The following is a 20,861-nucleotide window of genomic DNA, read 5'->3' as shown; positions in this document are numbered from 1 at the left end:
AAAACAGCAATCTGGCCGGGAGTGATGGCTCATGCCTGTAGTCCTAGCACTCTGGGAGGCCAAGGTGGGCGGATCATGAGAACAAGAGATCGAGAACATCCTGGCCAACATGGTGAAACCCTGTCTCTACTAAAAATACAAAAATCAGCTGGGCATGGTGGTGCACGCCTGTAGTCCCAGCTACTCAGGAGGCTGAGGCAGGAGAATCCTTTGAACCCAGGAGGCGGAGGTTGCAGTGAGCCGAGATCTCACCACTGCACTCCAGCCTGGCGACAGAGCGAGACTCTGTCAAAAAAAAAAAAAAAAAAAAAGAAAAAAAAGAAAACAACAATCCACAAACTTTCTCACATTGGGATTGTCCTGAGGAGCAAAAATCTTGTATCCAGACTATAGGTTTAAAAGTTATTCTACTTTATTAAAGCCTTTATATATTCCACTTACAGATCTATGTGGAGCACCTAGTGATTCAAAGAGTTATTCCTATTCTCCATCACAAGGAAAGTAGAATATTTGTCTAGTCAAATAAGCACTGGTGCTATTTTCAGTAAAGTGAAAAGTCATGATCTTGCCCTTAAAATATTTGATAAGCAGTATAAATCATGAATTTTAAAAGTAAAGAAGCATTTAAAACTTAAATTTTATTCTACTGGTTTTTCCTATGGAAGCTATATTTGGAAGGCTGAGATTCTCTTAGTGAGCAATATAGTCAATATTAATATTGTGTTTCCATCTACAAATTTACCATGTTCACCACCCGAAGATGTTCAGCTAGCAATAACGCCATTTCCATAAAGGCCAGGGACTTAGTCATTGTTGTTTAACCCATTCTTTAAATCCAAAAGCCCCATTTGCTGATACAATTATAGAACGCGAAATCTCACAGAAACACATATTACTTAGTCACTTGAATAACAAGTTATTTAACACATCAGATCAGAACAGAGGGGGGTACTATGATACAGAGTCTCTAGGGGTGAGGGAAATGAACTGATATGGATATATAAAATGTTCTTCTGGCTAGCTGCCTAGTTATCAGTTTCAAGTTCCCCACAGCATGAATCCTCTGAGGGATTCAATTGCTGAGTGGAAATATGGGAACAGTGGTTTCAAGTACACTTCTACTTTTTTCTGAAATAAATTTTAGTTATTAAAACTCATTCCTTGTAAACTACTACCCCCAAAGCTTCAGTGTTTCAAACCCAGTGTCAATAAGATGCAATGGAGAAAAATGATATATTTCCATTGCAGAATTGAAGAAGAGCTACTGAAGGGAGATAAATATATATGAATTCATGTAATTCATAGTTTGAAACATGCATAAAATACAACACTGATTCAAAAGCCCAATCACATCTATTATTACCAGTACATAAAAATTTAGATAAGTACCATAACTTACGTGTATGTATGTCTGAGAAAGATAGATGTGTTGGGTTATAAATATAATCTTTTGAAAGGTATGTTTAATATTTATATGGTTTGCTATTATTGGGATCCGAATGACAGTTTTACCAATTAGGGTATGGAAAATGAAGTTTGTCTTAAGACCAAGAACGGATAAGACAGGGAAACTAAAAGGAATACTGTGAATAGGGTTGGGTGAAGGCCAGCTGATACTTGCACTGTTATGCTTTTAGTTATTTTTAAGTATTAAATTATGCTGTACACATTCTCTTCTCCATCCATACTCAGTATCTTACAAATGTACCTGTGTGACAAGTATGGCTAAAAATGAATCCCTTATGTCTGCTCTAACGGCCTATATATTGAGCGATTTAATTGATATATTAACTAATTTAGTTCCATTGGGACATTTTCCTAACTTATTTCTCATTTTTGGAGAAGACTGTCAAAAAATTAGTCCCTATATTTTTGAATAAAATTAACGTATGTAATGCTTTTAAAATACTAGGTAATACATTTCAAAACACTTAGTTTTCCAGAAGACAGCAAAGTTAACCCCTACTTTAAATGTTAGACATGGGGTCATAAAATGCTGGGGTAGAAGGGATTTTAGAAGTATTAAAGTCAAATTTTTAATCTTTTCTTTTCAAATTTTTTACCTGCTATTTTAATGAAGAGCTATGCAATTCAACATTAGACCATAGTCTTCATGAAGGCAATGACCAAGTCTGTTTCTTTTATAATTACCTGTCCAGCACATTATATAATGACTGATAAACAGCTGTTGAGTGAATAAATGAAGGTACTTAATGAGATTCCTCACATGTTGCTGGCCTTGGGCTAGGAGCCCAAAGATGTACAGTATGATCCTTGCTCTTAGCAACCTCACTTTCTCTGGGAGAAAAAAAAATGCATAAGCAAGTTGCTACAATATATGTGAAATTTAAGTGTGACAATTTAGCAAGCTTGGTGATCTATGAGAGCACCAACTGTGAGCAGTTTCTTCTGCTTGGTGGGAGTTGGGGGTTGTAGACACCCAGGAAAGACAACAAAGACAGGTAACATTTTGGCTGGTCCTTGAGGGCTGAGTGAAAATTCACCAAGTAGACAATGTAGGGGGATCCAGACAGAGAGAACAGCATTTGCAAAGGCAGATATATATATGTGTGTGTATATATATCGATGTATATGTATGTATGTATCTAGGTATGTATGTATATACATATACATACATATATACACACACACACACATACATACTTTACACACACACATTCAATACACTCTGCCCATATCACCCCTTTTTCCCAAATATGCCATTATATATATATATATATCATATGGGCAGAGTGTATTAAATGGTCTGGAGAACGGGAGCTACGGCTGAGAAGGTAAGCCAGGGCTAGGAAGAAAATAGCCACTTAATCTCCTTATTCATTGGATTTCATTCTCTAGGCAAGCATTCTTCTGCAAGGAGTTTGGATTAGAGTTGGAAGAGGCTGGGTAATGCAGGAACATCAGTAAAGAAACCATTCATCCATCCATTAATTCACCAAACATTTAAAATGCAGTATCTAAGATATGCCAGGCACACGGAGGGGTGAATGGGATTTAAAGATGTATACTGTTATCATCTAAGTAAAAGATGCTGGGGATTAAAAAGGACGTTGGTTAAAAGAGGAGAGAAAAGATAAAAGAGCTCTTCTGAGGTAACATGAGCCATCAGGTGCCGTCAGTGAAAATGCAGAAGGGTTTAAGGATGAACCTAAAGTTTCTAGCCTGGAAAATTTGTTGGATGATGATTCATTAACTGAAATAGGAAACGGGGAAAAAAAATGTCAGATAGGAGGGGGCAGAAGTAGGGACATGGAAAAACAGGGGAACAAATGAACTTGGTTTCAGAATAGTTGCATTTGTGATCCTGATGCCATATGGATTCAGAGATCAGAAGAGAGATGCGGACTAGAGATGTAGATACATCACCATCCACGCCATCTCAAACACGGAGGGTTTAAACAATCAAAAGAGAATTAGGCTAAGGTTAGAAACTTGGGCACAACAGTATTTGAAGGGTGGGTAGAATCTAGAATTTCTAGAAGGGAAGAATCTAGAAAAATATAGGAAGAAGAACATGGATGGAACAGTTCCATGAAAGCCAAGGAAGAGGACAACTTCTAGAATGAGGATGCTGAGGATGCTGGCAAACATGCTGAGTGCATGAGGGAATTTAACTTCTTTTGAATTTTAATCTAGGAGGACTTTTGTGGTTTTGAAAATAGATGAGTAGTTGCTGATCTCAAAATGATAGTCCTAAATATGTATTTTTTCCTGTAGAATACATTTGCCATCTTTGTGCCACAAGGGAATTTAACTTTGGTCTTACAGATAGTGGTCTTCCAAATATATAATGATTTTCCCTCACTTCTGCAGTGGGCCAATGAAACTTGAAACTGTATTACAAATGTTGCCTTCCAAGGGAAGGGCCACACATTAACGACCTTATTTCACCAAACCATAACTTACCCAAGTCATATAATTTAGTTAGCAAAAGGGCCAACACCTAGACTCCTGGCTCTTGCTTAAGCGTTTTATTTTTCTGTATTCTGATACTAAGTAACACAAGCAATACACACACACACACACACACACACACACACACACACATATACACACATCAGACTTTAGTACAATCACTTAACAGCAAAGTGAAAATGATTTCTTGCCCTGTAACTTTTTAAATATTTCATTTCATATAACTGAAGACAGACAAATGATTAGATCACTGTCTTCTCTTGGAGAAAATACCATGTGAAAGAAGACTGAATTTGTGAAAGATGGACTGATTTCTATTGCTTAAGTGCTCTAGCTTTAACTTTGTGGGAAGATAACACTGCACTCAAGTTCAGATTAGAAGTTCTTTTGAGTCTCTCAAAGAGCCCCGAAGCAAAGAAGTAGACGGTACCTTGACTTTCTCGAGGTGATCTTGGAGAGAGTCAATGAGGAGATCGCCCACTGGCTGCCAGGATCCCTTGATCACCTCAGCTTGGCGCAGCTTGAGGTCCAGCTCATCCGTGGCCTCTTGAAGTTCCTGGAGTCTTTCGAGGGTCTCATCTATTTTTCTCTGCCAGTCAGCGGAGTGCAGGTTCAATTTTTCCCACTCAGTATTGACCTCCTCAGCCTGCTTTCGTAGAAGTCGAGTGACATTCTGGGCCCTCTCCTCAGGAGGCAGCTCTAAATTGGCAATATGACAAGGTTTTAGGCCACATTCATTTTTTTTTTTTTAAACATTGTCAAAAAGGTCATACTGGAAGAAAGAAAGAGTACAGTTTAACAAGAGGGTAACCTACTGATTAATGGCGTTTTTATACTTTGGCATAAATTTTGATACAGCCCAGAACATCTAAAGTATGTCTTCCTGAGTTTCTACCTTATATCAATCCGATAATTTAAGATTCACTTAAGCTATTGAGGAGAAAAACGTTAGGATGCATAGCACAAGCTCTCATTTACTTTAGGCAGGCTCTTAAATGGAAAATTAACTTGTAGTCTTTGCAACAATAGAATTCCTCCCAACAGATAACTCCCTTTGTTTATTATTTTCTAAATGTTCCAATAACTGATTGCTAATCTCTTTTAATGTTTATTTATGAATGTGCAAACAGATTTATGCATGGTAGTTTATGAGTCCTTATTTTTTTTTCAGCATCTATGCTTAATTTGAATTGATTCTATTTAACCAAGAAAATATGAGAGCTATCCAGGCCCTGGCAGCAAGAATGGATGGGCTGCTCTGTCACCACTGATCCTTCTATCAATATGTTATTATAGTTCCACATTCAATTACCTCTGGGCTCCTGGTAGAGTTTCTCTAGTCCTTCCAAAGGCTGCTCTGTCAGAAATATTCGTACAGTCTCAAGAGTACTCATGATTACAGGTTCTTTAGTTTTCAATTCCCTCTTGAAGGCCTGTGAAAGGAGATGAAAAGAAGTGCTTATTTGGCTTGTGGCATTCTTCTCAAAATTAATCCTGGGTGCTTAGAACTTGTCTATGAAACTCCCAGGTCAATTTCTATCTCTTATTTATACACTGATGGTTATAAAATGATTTTTTAAAAGGCTACATGGGTCTATCTGTTACTGAGGAAAGCACTTTGTTTGTAAAGCTATTCTGGGGAGATGGGGGGGAGCATTCCCAACAGTTAATGCCCTCTCATTGAGATAAGAGTGCTTTGTTTACCTAACCTGACAGCCATACTTGAAATCTACAGGTAAGGTTGCAAGGTATATATTGCAAAGCTCTAGCGTGGCTAATGAGGACTTAAACATACCCAAAATAATGGATATCCAGAATATAATGGGAAGCCTTAAGGGTCATTTACAGGATCTTAGGCTATATTAAAGTATACAATTAATCCAACTGATAATCACCAGTTAATTCTGTCAAAATGTCTGACAAGGTATAAAATAGGTAAGCTAAGTGAAAAGTCTCAATACTTTTGAAAAATAGCCATTACATCATCCATTGTGACCTCTCTGAGAATAGTAGAAATGTTTTGAGCTATTATGGATGTAGGAATTGTGGGCGCTAGTTTCTATAAATGAACAGACCTAGAATTAATGTTTAATCTGTAATCTTCCTTTATCCAGGGGATCAAGAGAAAAACAAAATGAATAGTTTCTGCCTTCAAAAAGTTTCTAGATCCAAAGAAGGGAGAAAATTAACAGTAGAAGCAGAGTGAAAACAGTAAGTTCATACATAATTGAGTACTAAAAGGATCGCGAGGCATACCGTGAGCCTAGAATAACCTAACAGATACTCTGACACCATTGAAGAGAGTTATTGACCCAGGTTCTTTGATCTCAGAAGTGAGGGTATTAATAAAATTATTAAGTGCATGCTACATACATGCTAATATATCTGTTTAACAATAACAGTAATAATATTTGCCCTGATCTAGGGCTTAATTTCTGTAACTTTTTTCAACTCTATCTTACTTTTAGCAATGTTGCCTGCTGAATTTAAGCCCTGTTCTCTCACTGGAGAAAAACAAATTAGCAGTATTCTTCCTCGAAATTCAGATACACCATTATGTTACAGAAGTGTTCCACAGCTGTATTGTATGACACATTTTTTAATAAAATCTTAGTGGTGTTCACCATTCAAAAGAATCCTGAGTCTGATACTTTGCAAAATGATTCATCATCCACAGTTATTTACAATTCAACAGAGAAAGGGAAGGCGTTTGAACCAAAATACTGGAGTTCTGTAAGTAGAATATTAGGATTCAGCCTATAGATAGGGAAGAAATTTCTGAATAATAGGATATTTCTGTACCCTAAAATCATGCTGGATACGTGAGTTATTTACTTTGCTTGCAAATAAAGCTGATTCTCCTAATATTTCACTTGAAATCTGTGTGTGTGTGTGTGTGTGTGTGTGTACAGTTGCTGTATTCTTGTGTGTTTTTTCATACAATTAAGTTTCCCAGATTCAAGTAAATTATCATTATGCCTAGTTCTCTGTTTGGACCTGGCTAGAGGCAATTAACACTGATATTACTAATTATAAAAATAATAATGGCTCCCTCTATTGAACTATCATGTGTCAGTGGTTGTACTTGAAACTGGAAATACAAAGTTGAATGCAAAACAGCCCTTTCTATATAGGAACTTTTAACATATAATGGAAGAGTCAAACACATAAATAATTTCAATACAATGTAGACAGTGCTATAGACTTGCACAATATGGGGAAGAAAATCAGGAAAAGCTTCCAGGAGAAGCTAGTAATCATATAGAATTCAAAAGCATGAACATGATTTATTCAAGGAAGAGTATGCTAGAGGACATTCCAAGAAGAGGAAAATGCAAGTGCAGAGACATAGGACATAGAACAGTATGGTATATATTGATATCTCAAGCAGGCCAGTGTTTCTAGAGCATAAAGAACAAGGAGAGGGCATGTCCAAAGATGAAAAAGACACTATCATTATCTGGAAATATATTAGATATTTAAACCAGAATTTGAAGCTCTGCCTCTCTATGATCATATATGGTCCGCTAAGAGGCTTAGGTGTTGCCTTGAAGGTAATCAGGAACCTTTGAACGGTTTTAACCAAGGGAGTGGCACAGGAGTATGTGTGTTTCAAATAGATCTTCCTGATGTAAATACAGAGTATGTATTTGAGAAAAACAGAAATGGAATCAGAGAGATAATGAGGCGATTGTAAGAATTCAGTGCAAGATTATGAGGATCTGACTCAGGGCAATGGTACCAGGAAAAATGACAGGGATAGAATAAGGGAATGTCTAAAAATCTGAAGTGTGAAAATTTGGTGACTGAATAGATACTGGAGAGAAGAGAGAAAAAGAAACAAGAATGACTCCCAGTGTCTAGATTGAGTAGATGAGCAAATGCTGGGTGGAATTCAACTAAGTATGAGGAAATAAACTTCCCTGGATGTCTCAGTTCACCTACAGAATGCTCTAGTCTCCTGAGAAACTTCCCACACCATGGAGATTAGATCTGTAGCGATTTGTCTAGTTCATTTCTCTGATCCAAGAGGGTCAAATGGTTATAGCTCAGGGTAGGTTCCTAAGCTAAACTCTGTGTTGTCAGAAAGACTGGAGTGGGTATCTCTCTAGGTATTTACATTTCAAAAATATGAAACCCAGACCTTGGAGACATTTCTAGATTGTAAAATATGAGAGACATAGGGCTAGCTGGTTTCTGGAGAAGCTGGAGTTAGAACTCAGGCGCATTATGTTTCCACAGAGAATCTTTCAGAAGGAGAGAGGGATAGCAGCCTCCTTCCCCTTTATAAGCAGAGGGAAAAGATTTTTCCTAGTCTCCCACTTATGGAATACCCAGCCACTCAAGTAGGAAAATATTTCTTTTTTTTTTTTTTTTGAGATGGAGTCTTGCTCTGTCGCCCAGGCTGGAGTGCAGTGGCCGGATCTCAGCTCACTGCAACCTCCGCCTCCCGGGTTCACGCCATTCTCCTGCCTCAGCCTGCCAAGTAACTGGGACCACAGGCGCCCGCCACCTCGCCCGGCTAATTTTTTGTATTTTTAGTAGAGACGGGTTTCACCGTGTTAGCCAGGATGGTCTCCATCTCCTGACCTCGTGATCCGCCCGTCTCAGCCTCCCAAAGTGCTGGGATTACAGGCTTGAGCCACCGCCGCCCGGTTGGAAAATATTTCATCAGCGTTCATCATGTTGCCTTGGGGGTAAGTCTTTGGGCAAAGGAAGGGCGCAGCAACAATATTTACTGTAAGGTAATTAAATGAAATCTGCCTCTGATTCAGAACCCTTCAGGCTCATTCAGGATAAAATTATTGAAGAGCAATATTAAAAACAAAACTTGATGGTGTGTGTGGGCGGGGGATGTTCTGTGCATGGGGGACAGAGTAAAGGACTGTGATATGCTCAGCTTGGAAAGCTAACATTCCTTCCACAAGGAAATAATAAAATCTGAGGTTTGAAGAGAAAAAAAATATATTTAGGAGTTATTTTCTCATTCAGCTAATACACATTGAGTGCCTACATGTCAAATTTTAATGGGCAAAGAGAGGAATGGGATCTCTTGAGAGACCGAAAAGGAACAAATAGGTGGAGAGATTAGGGGAAATGAGGAGTGTAGAAATTTCAAGGAGAGAGTGAGAATTTTGAGAGGAAGAGGGTGACCAAGTGTGCCCAATGAAACATAGAAGTAAAGTAAGATCAGTATTGCAGAGTGTTCACTAGATGTGGTGAGAGCAATTTCAGTGGAGGGCAGAAGCCTCAGAAGTAGGTGTAGCTGAGGAGCGAGTGGAAGAAGGAGTAGGTATTTCAAGTGAAAATTAAATGTTCAGTTTTCTTTTTCTGACAAGGAAAAGAGGAAGACAGCACAGGAGGGCAGAGAAGATAACAAGATAAAGGGATAAGAAGTTCTTTTTAGCATAGGAATGATTTGAACCTAGAGTGAAAGATGGAAGCTAGCAGTAGGGTAACCAACCATCTTGGTTTGCCCAGCACTGAGTTTTTCAGGATGAGAGACTGTCAATGTTAAAACCAGGATAGTCTTAGGAAAATTGGACAGTCTCGGGAAAACCAGGAAAGTTGGTCACCCTAGCAGAGAAAGATATATGTTACGACCTTGACAGAAGGTGTAGATAATTGTTGGAACAAGGTCTGTAAAATAAGGAAATGGATCTTAAAGGTCTTATCAAACTTTAAAAGTCCAAGGCACTATTTGATGATATAATTCCATTGTTAAAACTGGACAGTAAATAATTCAAAGCTAAGGACCATCCATTGTGAGAGACCACTTGTTTGCCCATCGAGTTGTTGCCAAGGGCTTAGATCCACCACAGCTGCACAGTTCATTTCTTACATATGAGTCACTGAGGATTAAAATGGGGCTAAAGAAAAGACAAAGAAAGTTCTGTTATTACAAAGACATAAGCACCATTATTTTCACATTGTTGCCTGAGACTAAGAAAAGAAAGTGCATGGAAGAGAGGGTTAAGTGATTGTATCTTTAGAATTTCAAAAGATTCAGATTAAATACAAAAGGATAAAACTCCCACAAAAAGAGAGAAATAGTTGGTTCAAGGAGGTCAGAGGATAAAGAAAATGGTAATAATTCTTATTATGTGGGGAAAAACTATAAATAATAATATGTAATTTTAAATATGGTTATATGTAAGATCCTCCTTAATTTAGTCACTTAACAAACTTCAAGCAACTACTATGTATCAGACACTGTTCTAGGCAATGAACATCTGTGGTCTTTGTAGCATGGAGCTGAAAACAAATGGCTTTATATAGTAAAAAAGCAATGTAGAATTTGCATTAAAATAATGGAAAATCAATTGTTCAGTATCTAATAACTCACCATAAACTGCATGTTGTAATATAATTTATTGCATTTTAAAAGAAAGAAAAGTGAAGACTTCTTTTTTTTTTAAAAAAAAAAAGACAAACAAGAATATTTAATGTCAAGAGCCTTGATTTTGATAAGCGTCTTGTCTCCCCAAAAGGCCTGTTTGAATGCGGTTTGAGAAAATATATACTCATATATACTGATTTTGTCATATAAATTTTGGTTAATATCTTAAACCAGAGAAGTCAGTCCCTTTATGTGATGATGAGAAAAGGTATCAGATACAGAGATTCTCTCCCACGTACATACAGAATATGTATTTACAATATTTAGATGTTAGCATTCAAATGTTAAGATAATTACTTCCTGAATCCCTTGGACAGATAAAATTATCTTTGTTAAAACACATCCTCTTCCCCATACCTTTCTTTTCACCTTTTCAAGGCAGCCAGACCCAAGGGTCCAAAATGGTGATATGGGAGAATTAGAAGCAATACTAAAGACTTAGAGCATCTCTATGAAAATAAAATAATATTCTGTCATTCTACTTAGAAAATGATAGGAATACTACATGGATGTTTTTCCTTTAGCTTCTTAAGGTTCACAAAATAAACTTGTATGAAGTATGCTAGTACACTATTATAGCAATGATAAATCTCAAGATAAATCCATTTATTATGGAGGTTGAAATATCTGGTAGATTGCACTTAAAACAACATAAGTACTGGCCAACTGGGTGCCTGATTGTTGGCTCACTAGTTTGTTCATTCAAAAAATATTTATTTTGAACCTATTATGTACAAAGTTAGGGAAGATGTAGAGACTTAATCTTTGTCATTAAGGAGTCAATAGTTTGGTTGAGTAGGTATATTTGTGGTGTATACTTTTATATTATGAATGTTTCATCCATGCAAATTGAGATACAGATAAGTTAGGGTTTACCTAAGGCCATCAGTTAATTACACACTTTGAATCTAAATCTTGCAATTCTAAAGTGAAGCTGAAAGTGAGTGATAACAAAAACTAAAATCTCCCCTCCCCAACTTACAATAATTTGGAACCCACATAAGTGGAAAAATCCTAATGGCCATGGAAGAAATCAGAAACTTAAAAAATTCCTGAAAGTAATAGAGAAGAACCAAGGTACCGATTTTTTTTTATTATTATTTTATTTTTTTTTGAGACAGAGTCTCTCTCTGTCACCCAGTCTGGAGTGCAGTGGCATGATCTCGGCTCACTGCAACCTCTGCCTCCTGGGTTCAAGCCATTCTCTTGCCTCAGCCTCCTGAGTAGCTAGGACTACAGGCATGCACCACCAAGCCCCGCTAATTTTTTTGTATTTTCAGTAGAGACGGGGTTTCACTGTGTTGGGCAAGCTGGTCTCAAACTCCTGACCTCAGGTGATCCACTTGCCTCGGCCTCCCAAAGTGCTGGGATTACAAGTGTGAGCCACCACACCCAGCCGTTGATTATTTTTTTCTGCCCCTCTTGCTTCCTGCTTATATTATAAAAATATCTAATAATGCCATAAATAGAAGTAGCTCAGAACCATGTGTGGAGGGGATGAAAGGTGAAATACTGATCTGCTTCATGAGAGGGACAAGATGAGAACTCTAGGCACAGGTAATGACATGACAGGGAGAAAAGCTATCTTGCTTTCTCCTAGGGACAGTGGATTTAGGATCATATTACTATGGATGTGAGTAAAAGCCCATGCTTTTCAAAACACAGATGTCTTTCAATCATGTACAGCTTGCCTGGTACTGAATTTTACCTATATTCATATTGAAATGGTAAATTTGTGTTTTTTCAGAATAAAATCTGATGGAATGACTAGAAATACTACCCATATTTATAAGCAGAACTTTCCAGAATCATCCTGGGAGGCAGGCTGAAGTGGTGAAAAGAGCACTGTTCTGAGTGGTAGGAGCCTTGGGCTTCAAGCCTGGGCTGGGCCAGAACCTGGCTGCAGTGATCCAGAAAAGGCGATAAACTCTTCCTGCTCTTATGTGTCCTCATTTGTAAAATGTGGGCATTTGCTAAAACCTTAACTAAGTTCTAACATCCAGTTCTCGTATACTATAATCAATTTGTTAAGATCATTAATTGACCACAGGCCTGTTCTATGGTGGCAGTTTGAGAGTCTCTGCTAAGCATCATTATTATTGATGCTTAAAAACCATAGCCATAGCTTAGCATATAGTAAACGCTCAATAAACATTGTTGACTCAAATACAGAACACCCAGTTAGAACACCAGAGTGTGTAATATGTAGGCCAAGTTGATTTAGATGCAAAACAGGCTTGCAGGTGAAAGCCTAGACTCACGAATCGTAAGAGAAAAAAATTAATGCTGTAAATTGGGAAAAATGGACAGATCTTATTCTAGGTCTACTCATGTTCCAGATCCAAAGCTGAGTGTCACTGCTGAGTTACTGCGTGGAATTTCCTCAAGAAGTGGTCCTATTAGCATTGCCTTCTTCAACCTAGTGATTTCTTAAAGGAGATTTTCATGTCCAAACACTCAGAAGTTCCATGGTTTGAACTGCTGCTTGGGGCTTTTCCTGTAGTCTGCAGGATTAGGTAGGAGATGAGAGGACACTAGACAGACTCTGAAATGTAGGATGATCCAACAGTTCTGTTCATTCAACAAATGGATACTGAGCAGCCATAAAACAAGATGTTACCACAGTCGTATCTGTAACTTGATCTGTATTTAATAGTTCTGCCATCTTATATCATCATTCTTGTTCCTGTATTATTTCTACCTTATTTTTATGTCTCCTGTATTGTTTCTATGTCTGACAAGAAAGTTGCTGAATATATTCTGTCACCAAAAGGACTTTCTTTATTTTAAGAGCCACTATATTTATTGAGTCTCAAACACATAAAAAATATTTTACCAAATGCTCACTTCAGGACAAGCAATGCTCACTCAACTTAATAGTGAGGTCTTGGAAAAGGGCAAGGAATCCAGAAATGTACATGGCAGGGTGGCAAGAATATTGTCCCCAAGAATCTAAAGCAAATTCATAGGGGTTCATGGAAGAAAAAAATTTGAAGAAAGAGGCAATGGAGCAAACAACAGAAAGACAGGTTTCCCTTAATATTCATTTGAGACAGCCAGTATTACAGAAGTTATGAACATGGATATCTGGGCTACAAAGAAAAGGCCATAATCATCTTTTCTTATTGAGATAAGAACACTTAATATGAACTGTACCCTGTTAACACCGTTTTTTTTTTTTTGGTTTTGTTTTGTTTTGAGACGGAGTCTCGCTCTGTTGCCCAGGCTGGAGTGCAGTGGCCGGATCTCAGCTCACTGCAAGTTCCGCCTCCCGGGTTCACGCCATTCTCCTGCCTCAGCCTCCCGAGTAGCTGGGACTACAGGTGCCCGCCACCACGCCTGGCTAATTTTTTGTATTTTTAGTAGAGATGGGGTTTCACCGTGTTAGCCAGGATGGTCTCGATCTCCTGACCTCAGTTAACACATTCTTAAGTGCACAAATCGGTATTGATAACTATAGGCACAGTGTTATACAGCAGCTCTCTAGAACTTTTTCATCTTGCATAACTCAAACTTTATATCCACTGAGCAACAACTCCCCCTTACAATGTCTGGCAACCATTTTTCTACTCTGTGCTTCTATGAGTTTGACTACATAATCATCTACATAAGATGAAAAAAAGCCCTGCCTTATTTTCATTCCACTTCTGAATAAAAGTGAAGATAAGGGATTGAAATACCAGATACATCCAGCCATTGTTTCAGATAGTCAACAACATGAACAATATTAATTTATAAATGAGATTGAATAAATCTGATGTAAAATTGAAAAGTAAATGAACATATTTCAGGCCTGAAATTTTTTTTAAAATCTAATTATATTCAATGAAAACCCATTTTTGAGTGTTTAAGGGGAAAATGTGTTTAACAAACTCTGTGTTGAGATTTATTTTTCTGGAAGTCTTTGAAAACAAAAATTGTATTCTCTGAGATAAAGGGCATGGGCTAGAATAGTCCAGCCTACTTGCAGGTCTGTGATACTATGGAGGAATAGTTTAGTGCGCACACAGCATCTTGAACAGCTGTTTGACTCTCAATTCTAAGGCTGGGCTGCTTCCAACAATCACTGGGGAAGTTACTTCCTACTGACAATAATGTTGTTAAGTTCTGAGCTGACCTTGAAAGATTACTGGTGAAAACTCAATCTGTTTCCATGGCCATTTAGGGAATTAGGTCTTAGGTCATTGAGCCTAAACTTTAAGATTTGGAAATTACTTCTGAAATGATAGCAAAAATGAATGGATTATTCGGAAACCCTGTGACAAATTAATTTGTATATGTTCTCAAGATACTGAGCCAAAATTTGAGGTTGTCAAGTATAAGTGGTAAATAATTTCTGAATCATACCCTTTGTGTCTGTCTATCAACATAATCCAAAAATGGAACCCTAGTTCGTTCTAAGCACATACCCTCAAACATGATCATTCCCAAGTCTTTCTCAGATGGCAACATCATTATTTTATTTGTTCAAGCCATTGACCTCAGAATTATCCTTGACTCTTTGCTTCCTCTCAAACTCCACGTTCTATCTATCTTAAGTTCTATCAATTATACCCTCCAAATATATCTTGGATCAAATAATTATTCACCATATCTATCATTTCCACTCTAGTCCAAGTAATCATTTCCTTCCGAGATGACTTCACCACCCTCCTTTTTCTGTGTCTTCAGTATGGCTCTTTTTATAGTCAATTCTCCATAGCAGCAAGAGTCAACTTCTAAACACATAAATCAGATCACATCATCCCTGCTGAGAGCATTCCAGTGATGTCTCCTTACACACAGAATAAAATCCACCTCCAAACTATGGCCTGCAAGATCACTCATTATCTGGCCTCTCCCTCTTTCTAGAACTTATCACTGTCTACTGATCTTATTTCCCTTGAGATACACAGCCCATCTTGCTATTTCTGCAATACTCTAAACCTGTTCTTACCATTGGGTTTTTGAATTTGGTGCTTCTTCTGCCTAGAATCCTCTTCATTCAAGGTCTCTGAATGGTTCACTCACTCACACAGGTTTTGTTTGTTTGTTTGTTTTGAGACAGGGTCTTACTCTGTCACCAAGGTGGAGCGCGGTGGCACAATCTTGGTTCACTTCAACCTCCGCCTCCTGGGTTCAAGTGATTCTGGTACCTCAGCCTCCTGGGTAGCTGGGACTACAGGCACACATCACCACGTCTAGCTAATTTTTGGTAGAGACATGGTTTCACTATGTTGGCCAGGCTGGTTTCGAACTCTTGATGTCCAGGGATCTGCCCGTTTCAGCCTCCCAAAGTGCTGGGATTACAGGCGTCAGCCACAGTACCCAGCCTCACACAAGTCTTTACCCCAAAATAACCTCCTCACATAGGCCAATACTCCTCAATCTTTCTCTATTCATGCTTTGCTTATTTTCTCTTCATAGCACTTACTACCCGACATACTTTCATGTATTAATTTATTGGTTTACTATGTATTTCTGTCACTAAAATCTAAACATCCATGGGGCAGAGACTCATTTTGTTCACTAACATATGCTTAACATAGAGTAGGCTCTTCACAAATAAATTTCTTGAAAGAATCAATAAATTCTAGGAATCTGAGTTATGGCATAATTTTTCCTAAAATAATTTTTTTGGGGGGCAAAAGGAAGAGCACAGAAAAAGATCATGGGATCATTTGTAATTAAATGAATAATGTGTAAGAAAGTGCTTTGTAAAGGCAAAATACTATACAAATACTATTTTAAAGAGTATTTGTCAGGACATCAAAATATTTTGACAAAGTGAGACAGAAGACTTTGGTAGAGAAGTCAGTTTGTAAATTATTCACATCTCATCTTGTTACAGTCATTAAAGAAAAGCAGCAATTCCTAGATGACTCAGTTCTTCAGTTTTGATGATAAAGCTAGTTTTCAGAAGACTTAGACTTAGTTTTCAGAAGACTCAAATGCCTGGAAATGCAGTTCTAAAAATAATTTTTAAGTCATTTCTATTCAGCATCCCTAAATATGACTGCATAGGATATCAAACTTATACAAAAATGATGAAGAATAGATCAAAAAGATGCCTATTTCCTCCAACGTGGCTAAAAAGACATCTTAGAGTAGATATAACTAACTGTAAAGTGGTTTAGAAACTGTAAGAGGCCAGGTCATTGAATGTTAGAATGAATCACTCTGGCCAGACGCAGTGGCTCACACCTGTAATCCCAGCACTTTGGGAGGTCGAGGCAGGTGGATTATGAGGTCAGGAGATCGAGACCATCCTGGCTAACACGATGAAACCCCGTCTCTACTAAAAATACAAAAAATTTAGCCGGGCGTGGTGGCAGGCACCTGTAGTCCCAGCTACTCAGGAGGCTGAGGCAGGAGAATTACTTGAATCCAGGAGGCGGAGGTTGCAGTGAGCCGAGACTGCGTCACTGCACTCCAGCCTGGGCAACAGAGCGAGACTCCATCTCAAAAATAAAAAAAAATAAAATAAAAAAAGATTGAATCACTCTATCCCAGCTTTTGGTTGTTTTTCAGAGGTGATAGGGAACAACGCATTTTTCCTAACACAGAGTTGACTTAAATCTTAACATTCACAAATGGCACCCTAAGATATTTTATCTTTCTGTAAAAAGAAAACACAGAAAACTCATCACGCTAACATACATACTAAAATGTATCCCATGTAAGCAGGCCAGCATTGATAACAGAATTAGCCTAAATAAATGTATAATCTACAACATGATTTCAGGATAATTTTATTGAATTTCTAAGCCTCTTTCTCACTTTGTGGTGACTTCTGAGGAAATCGAACATGCATAATATATGACCTGACAAATGAACAAGTAAACTACTTTATTCAAGCCTTTTCATTTGTCAACAGCATCCAAGCAATAATGGCTTTCTGTCCACTCTTTTAATAATGTATGTATTGATTACTTCCATCTAAATCTTAACCAGAAAATCTCGGGAAGCTTTGAAGGTGTCCTTAATGGTCTCTAGGGAAGGGATTATAGAGATTTTTTTAACTGAAAGATGAAAACCTAGTGACAAAGAATTTCATTAGTAAAAATGCAAACAAAAAATCATTACCTACACTGTTGTTATAATCAAGGTCTAATCTCCATTTGAATTTGGGGTAGGAGGAAGGGAGTTGAATAAGCTGATGTTTTATTGCAGTTCTCCTTAGAAATTCCCCACTATGATTTGCTCCTTTAAAACTCTCTCTAGGTTAATCACAGAAGTAGACAAGTAATAAATATCACTTTAGTGACTGCTCAAGTAAAACAAAGGAAGTCAGTTTTTAAAATATAACTGGACCAGAATAATACACACTAATTGAAAACGAGTCAGTCTAGTGAGGCAAGTAATGAGGAACTGTAAAAGCCAGGACAATGTATTCAAAAGATATAAAAATTGGTCAGTTTATATTTGCTAAGGCACATTTGAGCTTTAATTATTTATAACACTTCACCGCATCTGGAGCATTATTTTATTAATTAGTCTCGAGAGCTATTCAGTTGCAGTTGTTACGCTGCCCAGCTGGTTTGGGGGGCACAGATCTACTCCCATGGGTGTGAAAATTGCTTTGAGGAGTGAGACTATAGTCTCCAAATATGTCTGTGGAGTATCTTGGCATTTTACTTGCAGAAGAACCATATATCTCTCCATGACAGCAATTGATATTGACTGTATATTTTCTCTACAAGAAAAAAGTACAAGACATGTAATATTTTGCTACAAAATATTATCACCAATCTGAAATGGTATACAAAGAAAAATACAAATTACTTGTTTTGTAAAAATCCTGATTTATGGAAAATGAAAGTGAAAATGAACAATATTTGATTCTAGTTTCAACTATTGACATTTTAGTGGGATTTGTATCCCCATAAAAAGCATCAGCAAAGGATATTAATAATTTAGGATAGTAAGCAGATGATTTTTTTAAAAAGTGGCACTCTAAATACATGGGGAATAAGTTTACAATTACAGTGACCCATCTTGATACCAAGGATTCTATATAAACGACAATTAAATCAAGAAACCCATAAAGAGCAATATAATTTACAATTCTGGACACATGGCAAAGTAAAACAAAAGTCCACAAATAAAAGATCCGTCAACTATTAGATCTTGATGGAATTTTGTACTGATTATGTTTTCTTTCTGTTTTTCTAATTGGGCTCAGGAGATCTGATAGAGAGATCCAGTTTCAAGGATTTTCCATTGTTCTTTTGTCCACAGGCATCAAGAGCATCACTAACTAGATAGTCCATATATGAAAGGGCTACCACATAGATGAGACAAAACTTTGAGTCAAATAGGCCACTAAATTGTTCTCTCATCAGCACTCAGGAGTGGTGATGTTGTTTGAAGAAGGAGAGTGTTTTGTGTCAATAATTTTTCTTAAAGATACCAAGAGAAGCTTGAAAAAGCATTGGGCCAAACTACAAGTAGAAACTGTGCCTCGTATGTTTACTGCAGCACTATTTACAATAGCAAAGACTTGGAACCAACCCAAATGCCCATCAATGATATATGGATAAAGAAAATGTGGCACATATACACCATGGAATACGATGAAGCCATAAAAAAGGATGAGATCATGTCCTTTGCAGGGACACGGATAAAACTGAAAGCCATCATTCTCAGCAAACTAACACAAGAACAAAAAACCAAACACCGCATGTTCTCACTCATAAGTGGGAGATAAACAGTGGAAACCCATGGACACACGGAGGGGAACATCACACACTGGGGCCTGTCAGAGGGTAGAGGGCTAGGGGAGGGAGAGCATTAGGAGAAATACCTAATATAGATGATGGGTTGACGGGTGCAGCAAACCACCATGGCACGCGTATATCTATGTAACAAACCTGCACTTTCTGCATATGTATCCCAGAACTTAAAGCATAATAATAAAAAAAAACCAGAGCGCATCAAAGTAGCTCTACACACTTTACAAAAAGATGCTTAATTAGAAATAAACAGAAAAATCCTGTAAATAAGAAGGGAATACCACTCTATTCTTTCTTTCCCTGCTCTTGGTCTCAGTAGCCTTCCTTTACCTAATCAGTGTCTACTATATACTAGGCACTTTGGAATGTGCTGGGTAGAAAAATGACAGCTTTCCCCCTCCCAAAAATCTTCTCGAAGAGCATGGTTTAGCAAGAGTGGGTGACATTTACCAAATAGTAACACATGTATGTGATGACAAAGAACGCTATGTTATAGAAAAGTAGACAATTTTAGGAGAGTGTGTAAAGGGAGATCTGGTCAAATGCAGGCAACAGGGAAAAGTTTGCACAATGTCCAAGCCAAGATGTAAAGGATTATTAGATGATAACCAGGATATTATGAGTGGGTGGGTGTAGGTAAAAGGGTTTGAGACAGAGGACCAGCATGTTTAAAGCCCCCTATAAGAGGGACATGCAGAACTGGAAAAAGCAGGCCGGGCGCGGTGGCTCAAGCCTGTAATCCCAGCACTTTGGGAGGCCGAGACGGGCGGATCACGAGGTCAGGAGATCGAGACCATCCTGGCTAACACGGTGAAACCCCGTCTCTACTAAAAATACAAAAAACTAGCCGGGCGAGGTGGCGGGCGCCTGTAGTCCCAGCTACTCCGGAGGCTGAGGCAGGAGAATGGCGTAAACCCGGGAGGCGGAGCTTGCAGTGAGCTGAGATCTGGCCACTGCACTCCAGCTCGGGCGACAGAGCAAGACTCCGTCTCAAAAAAAAAAAAAAAAAAAGAACTGGAAAAAGCAAAAAGAGGCAGTATGACTGGTGTCCAAACAGCAAGGGAAGAGCATCTAGAAAAGAGGAGGTTGAGGCCAGACAAGCCAGATAGTGCCTTGTCACCCTTGTTGAGGATTTTGGTCTTTTTCAAAGAGCACTGAGAAAACTACTACAGTGTTAAGATAAGGACTGATACAATTGGATTTATGTTTTTTACACAGATTGTTCTGACTGAAATGTAGAGATTGCATTGTAGGGTGGCAAGAGTAGATTCAGAAAGGTTAGGAGAAATGGTCTCTTATAATTATGATGATGACAATAGTAGACAGTAAAAAACAATTTTGAAGGTAAATTGGCCGGGCGCGGTGGCTTATGCCTGTAATCCCAGCACTTTGGGAGGCCAAGGCAGGCAGATCACGAGGTCAAGAGATCGAGACCATCTGGCCAACATGGTGAAACCCTGTCTCTACTAAAAATACGAAAATTATCTGGGCATAGTGGCGCGTGCCTGTAGTCCCAGCTACTCAGTAGGCTGAGGCAGGAGAATCGCTTGAACCCGGGAGGCGGAGGTTGCAGAGAGCTGAGATTATGCCATTGCACTCCAGCCTGGTGACAGAGCAAGACTCCGTCCCCCCTGCACCCCCACCCCCCCAAAAAATGGACCCAGCAATGTCTTGGTAGTGGAAGGCTGAAGGCTGGTCATCTGGAAAAGGTATTGTATCAGTCCACTACACTGTTGTCTGGTATGAGAAAATATTCAGATTTTTTTTAGAGTCTTGGAATATTTAGCTAGAGTTTTGGAGTTTTGTAGATC

The 20,861-nt window shown here is 38.2% G+C and overlaps 1 protein-coding gene across 1 annotated transcript in view; it reads right to left on the bottom strand.

The window, feature by feature from the left end:
• The window catches only part of DMD (dystrophin), a 2,292,995-nt gene that overhangs the window by 354,232 nt on the left and 1,917,902 nt on the right, over window positions 1–20,861 (bottom strand). The window contains 2 exon segments of the mRNA XM_026451980.1: window positions 4,367–4,635; window positions 5,249–5,369. Coding sequence (XP_026307765.1) covers window positions 4,367–4,635; window positions 5,249–5,369 — 390 coding nt within the window.

This window comes from Piliocolobus tephrosceles, chromosome 12 (genome assembly GCF_002776525.5).
Source record: "Piliocolobus tephrosceles isolate RC106 chromosome 12, ASM277652v3, whole genome shotgun sequence".
NCBI classification, from domain to species: domain Eukaryota; kingdom Metazoa; phylum Chordata; class Mammalia; order Primates; family Cercopithecidae; genus Piliocolobus; species Piliocolobus tephrosceles.
This window is presented reverse-complemented; position numbering and strand designations above follow the sequence as displayed.